Source organism: Malania oleifera, chromosome 7 (genome assembly GCF_029873635.1).
Source record: "Malania oleifera isolate guangnan ecotype guangnan chromosome 7, ASM2987363v1, whole genome shotgun sequence".
NCBI lineage: Eukaryota > Viridiplantae > Streptophyta > Magnoliopsida > Santalales > Ximeniaceae > Malania > Malania oleifera.
This window is the reverse complement of record NC_080423.1, coordinates 92,611,468-92,617,445: the sequence shown is the minus strand read 5'-3', so window position 1 is coordinate 92,617,445 and position 5,978 is coordinate 92,611,468. Positions and strand designations below refer to the sequence as shown.

Genomic DNA, 5,978 nt, shown 5'->3' with positions numbered 1-5,978 from the left:
CGATCTACTCTCCTAGTTAAAAAAAAAATCTATTTGACTTCTATTTTGTCCACTTTTAAAAGTTATTAAGTGTTCTCTCTTCTTAAAGCAAGTATTCATTATACTAAAATCATATGACATAACAAAGTCTAAGATCATCTCTCCAGACTCATTTTTGTCTCCATATCCATATCCTCTATGTATCATCTCATAATTTTTATTATCTCTTCCAACGTGTCCATTCAGATCTCCTCCTATAAATATTTTCTCAGTCCCTGGTATGCCTTGTATAATACTATCTATATCTTCCCAAAATTGTCTCTTAAGATTTTCTGCTAAGCTAACTTGAGTAGCATTAGCACTAATGATATTTATTATCTCTTGTCCTAATATCATCTTGATTTTTATAATTCTATCTCTTACTCTAGTTATATCCACAACGCTATCTTTTAAGTTTTTGTCTATAATAATACCTACTTCATTCTTATGTTTTTCTTTTCCAATGTACCAAAGTTTAAATCCTAATTTATCGATTTCTCTAACTTTCTTCCCCACCCACTTAGTTTCTTGAAGGCAAATTATATTAATTCTTATTCTAATCAAAGTATCCACAATTTCCATGCTTTTACCTGTAAGTGTCCCTATATTCCAAGTTGCTAATCTAATCCTAGTTTCCTGAACTAATGTCTTTACCTGCCCACGTTCAGTATGATGCAGGAACCCTCGCATATTTGACACCGTACCCGTGCACCGACACGGCGCGTCACTTCAGGGCAACAACCTAGCCCACCCTCGCCCACTTTTTGCATGATGCAGGAACCCTCGCTTATTTGACACCGTACCCGTGCGCCGACCCGGCACGTCGCTTCGAGGCACGACCTAGCCCACCCTCACCCACTTTTTGCTACACCCGAGTGGTTCAAGTGCAACACGTCGCTCGTAGGGGACGCCCCAACAAATATTCGGTAAGGATTCATATCATAGTGGTCTAACAAATTTTATGCTGACTATCAGCTACCTAACACAACCATCTAAAAAAACACTTATTTAAAGGAACAATTTAACTTAATAAATGAAATAATTTATTCATTTATTTATAAAATTTGATTGCATGTTATACATAGTTCACAATAGTTCTAGTCCTAAGATTGTTTGATTCTTGTTATCGAGAAGTTGCTATCATATTAGATGGAATAAAATTAAAATAAGAGTACAAAATTATCTTGATTATTATAATTAACAATTTTTAATTCCATTACTCCCTTTAATGGAAGCATAAGCATATTTTTTCTCAAAGTAAATTACTTTTTGAGAAAACAATTTCACAAATCAATAAACAAAAATTTCACTTTTATGTACCATTACCTTTTATTTGTTAATCATCTTGGGAGAGGAAATCCACAAAACATAACTTCCCATCTTATTTTGTTTTCCTGAACTTCTTTTCCTTTATTATCAAGCGAGGCGGAGAGCGGGCAGCCAGCCTCCTCCACGAGATGAAACTCTCTTTCCCCCCCCCCCCCCCCCTTAATACAAGCACTTTTATTTTGACTTTAGGTATATCACACCCAATTGTCAACAGCAATAAACAAATCCCACAAAAGCAAATCAGCAACTTCGCTTTACAGCTAGGAGTGCCCAACCGCGTTTCAAAGAATAAAACAAAAAATGGTGAGGAAAAGAACTGCCTCCCACGTATCCAAATTGCCAGCTGATATCATTACTCACTCTTTGAGGACAAAATAAAAAGGGATAGTTCATGAGATGACCATAAAAGATAAAACCCACCAACTTAATCGATTCATTGGCAACACAGAACATGGGAACATGATGAATAAACAATTACTATTCAATCAGCAGCACAATGTATGAACGAATACAACCGCAATTTCGTAAGGTGCAAAGAAGAACACGACTATTATTTTTTGCACCCTCTGTTAACTGCTGGTACAGATTAGACTTCACTTGATCCAAACATATCAAGATCCCCAACCCCAAAATAACAATATTTATATGAAATGAAAAGAGAAAGAAAAAATAGAGAAAATGCAGTACAATAGATGAATAAGTAAAAAGGGCTAGATTTACCCACCTGATTACTAAAGAGGAAAGCAGAAAGCAAACCAAGCCACTGGAAGGACACTCCCCAGCAGGTAGTTGGCAAATGTATTCAACTTCTGATCTCAGCGCCCTTTAGGGTTCATGATCTGCGAGAATACTGCACTTGGGGTCAACCCATCTGAATCTTCACTTGCCAGGCTTCGGCCACCGATGCTCATCGTCATCCCACTGCTCCTAGAGTCCGTCACATTACCATCAAATCCTGGGGATGCATTTGGATCCTTCTTACCACCACAGAAGGACGCGCCCTCTTCAATGTCCATTCCGCCAATAGCACCACTCTCCTCCGCACTCTCCTGCAGCTGCAGAGCAAACTCAAGATTCCACAGTACATCTCCCATTGCTGGCCTCTCGATTCCCTGATCATTTACACACTTCATCGCTGTCTCAGCAAACTTTTTGAAGCATTCTGGTGCTATCTTTCCCTCCAAATAGGGGTCAATAATCTGATCAAGAATTCCTTTCTTCTGGCAGTGTAAAGCCCATTCTGCCAAGCTCACCTGCTCTTTAGGTAGCGTCGGGTTCAGTGCTGGCCGAGCACATAGGATCTCAAACAGTACAACCCCAAATGAATAAACATCAGATTTCTCCGTCAGCTGCTGCCGCCTAAAGTACTCTGGATCCAAATACCCAAAACTACCTTTAACGACAGTGCTAACATGTGTATGATCCAATGTAGGACCTGTTTTTGACAACCCAAAATCAGAGACCTTTGCCACCCACTTCTCGTCCAACAGGATATTAGTTGTCTTAACATCCCGATGTATAATAGTGTGTTTGGCACCAGTATGCAGATAGTGTAGACCGCGGGCGGCTCCAATGCATATCTCAAGCCTTTGCTTCCATGGCAGAGGTGGCTTTTGGGTTTTGTATAGATGCTCACGAAGGGTTCCATGAGCCATGTAATCATAAACAAGAATCATTTCACAATTCTCTTCGCAGTACCCTATCAGTGAAACAAGGTGGCGATGTCGAAGTTTTGAAAGCATTTCAATCTCAGTTTGGAACTCATGCACTCCTTGCTCTGAGAGTGGATTCCCGCGCTTGATAGCAACTTTGGTTGCTCCACCATCAATTTCTCCCTTGTAAACTTTGCCAAATCCCCCCACTCCAAGGAGCAGAGCCTCATCAAAGTTTTTGGTGGCTGCTTTAATCTCAGCAAATGAGAAGTGGCGGCAAAGGTTTGACGGGAGCGAGGAGGCATAGCTTCCTGTAGTGTTTGTCTTTGCAGATCCAGCAGAGTGTGAATTTCCATAAAGAGAAAGAGGGAGCCATCCAGACGGCCCATCACTTGCATTCGAGTCCTTCCCTTGCTTACGACGGCGAGACACAACAAAGACAAAGAAACCAATGAGAAGAACTACTGCTGCACCACCAGCAACACCCCCAGCAATGACTGCACTCTGTTTTTTTGGACCATGTGAACTTGAGGTTGGTATAGCCCGACTCGGGTCAATAACTTCCTGCTGGGGAGCAGGAATTGGATTTGCCCCTGCAAGATTACCGCTCGTGTCGTTAATCTTGAATACCTCTACTCCATTTAAGATTGCATCATAATAATTTGGCTTTGTGGAGGCATTTGGATGAAGGGCAAGCCACAGATCCCGTTGTGGGCTTCCTTCTGGAACAATGACCACATAATCCTGGTACATTGGAACTCCGTTGTGTCGTGTATAGGCAACCACATCAAACCCAGGAATAGCAGTCTGGTTAGACAAGAATACATCAAACACTCTTTGATTAATCTTGGTTATATTTGGATCAATCTCACAGAAATGGAGCCTAAACAAGTACAAAAATCCAGAATCAACCGTGAAAATCCATGTCAGATTATAGTTCATGTTGATGCTTGGATCCGGACCCATTGATCTAGCTGTGGCATAGACATCAGTTGGGGCAACATAAGTAGGCATGCCTGAAGGATATCCTATTTTCATCCCCTGATCAGCAAATGTTGTAACCCCAAATGCTGCACCAAAGAGATAGGGTGAATCATCATACCAAGACCTAAACATTCCAGTATCATTGGCTGGTGAAATGTCATTGCCACCCACATTCAGCCGGTAAATGTTCTCAAGCGCAGTACTATTATCAACGTATATTGAAACACCTTGGCCAACGATCGTGTCACCTCCATCAGCACTATCATAAACGTCTGGCATTGACACAACCTCAATCCCATTCACAAAGGCATATGAATTGGAAAAATTGGAAGATGGAGTGAAAGTCAAGTTCAATGTTTCCACATCCACGTTGATAGAGTACTCCTTAACAACAAAAGCATAGTTCAAAGCCTCGGTGGTTTGGGCAGCACTAAAGTTGTTGAGGAGAGTATACTGCCCAGATATCACAGAAAAGATGGCATTGGAGGCATTTAACCCCGCATAAGAAGAAGGATAGAAGTATAGGCGGACAAACTTACGGCCGGTAGCCACAGGAAAACTATAGGAGAACTTGGAGCGGGAAAGTCGAGCAGTCATGTAGGGGATTTCAGAGACAGAAGGATCTTGGGTGGCAGCTTGAGACGTTTGCGAGTTCCCAGTCGCCGACCCAAACTTGGACCCGACATCAGAAGTCCATTGCCGACCATCAGCATCAACATCATCCGAAGCAGCGCCACAATTCAGGAAGATTTTATCAGTTGGTACATAATCTGCAGCCAAGATTACCTTCACATGGACAGCGATGACCGAGTAAAGAAAGACAAAAAAGGGAACCAGACTGTAACACTTACGGTCGTTCCTCATTGAATCAAAAGCAAGAATTTTTGCTACCCCCCTAATGTTTTCCAAGACCCCACAACAACTCGAAGATCCCGAGTTCTTCACCAAATGAATTAGAATTCAGAAACGAAGAAACGAAGGGACACTAGACTAGACATGTCAGCATTCAAATACAACCCCCATAAATCAAGATCTGAGCCTATCAACAGTCGAACCAGTATATAAACCGATACATACAAGTTCAAAACCTAGCTTTCAAACACCTAGACAGAGGACGGAACCAACATGAAGCCCAATCAAACGAGGAGCGAAATCCACTATCCAAACGCAACGAAATCTCAGATCAACAACAAAATCTAGCTCGCGAGAATACAACAAGAAATGCAGCTCAGCAACCGTACCTCAAACAAAGAAATTGCAGATAGAGAGATCAAAACGAAGAAATCTGTAATCGCTTTCAGGAGCAAAATCGAATTGCGGAGAACAGGAATCGCACCTTCAATCCAGCATCAGTTGAAGAGACGGGATTGATGGAGAAGGGAATAATTAGGGTTTGAAAAGGAGCAGAGAGGACTGGGCAAAAATTAAACTTGGAAAGAGTATAACATGGTCTTATAGTCGTGTTAGTTGAGAGTTGAAAAAGGCATCGCCTACAGGGTCCTAAATTTACCGTAATACCCTCGTCTTTCCCTTAATGACCAAACTAGGCACCGCTATGATCCATCAGCGCGCGCGGAATGACGGCAGTACCCTTCCCTCGGAGCAGTCGTAGGTGACGCGTGGAGTTAGGATTCGCCCACGCGTTTTCTTTACTTTGTTTTGTCGTTTTCCGACCGGTATGAGTTGTTTTCGGGTTGGAGTGTCGTGGACAGTGACCGAGCGAAAGTTTTTGCCCGATTTATCCTTTTTTTTTTTTTTTTTTTTTATGCAGTGAGATTTGTTAGTATTCATTTCGAGAGTTATTTTTCTAAAAAAGATATTTTAATATATCAGGAAATAAATTCTTTTGCATAATAAAATAAAAAATAAAATATTTTAATATATTTTTAAAAAAATGATAAATCAGGAAATAAATTCTTTTATGGTAGCAAGATTTGTCACATGTTATTCCGAAAATACTATTAGAAGAATTTATTACCCCAACAATCAGTCATG

At 41.0% G+C, this 5,978-nt stretch overlaps 1 protein-coding gene across 1 annotated transcript; it reads right to left on the bottom strand.

The window, feature by feature from the left end:
• Positions 1-1,807: 1,807 nt before the first annotated feature.
• Positions 1,808-5,458, bottom strand: LOC131159961 (receptor-like protein kinase FERONIA). Its single transcript, XM_058115213.1, has one exon. It carries the CDS (start codon positions 4,845-4,847, stop codon positions 2,163-2,165), a length of 2,685 nt encoding a protein of 894 aa, XP_057971196.1. The 5' UTR covers positions 4,848-5,458; the 3' UTR covers positions 1,808-2,162.
• Positions 5,459-5,978: the final 520 nt, after the last annotated feature.

Bases quoted from the DNA above. Each gene is read 5' to 3' on its own strand.
- LOC131159961 (XM_058115213.1), bottom strand. From the start codon at position 4,847: ATGAGGAACGACCGTAAGTGTTACAGTCTGGTTCCCTTTTTTGTCTTT.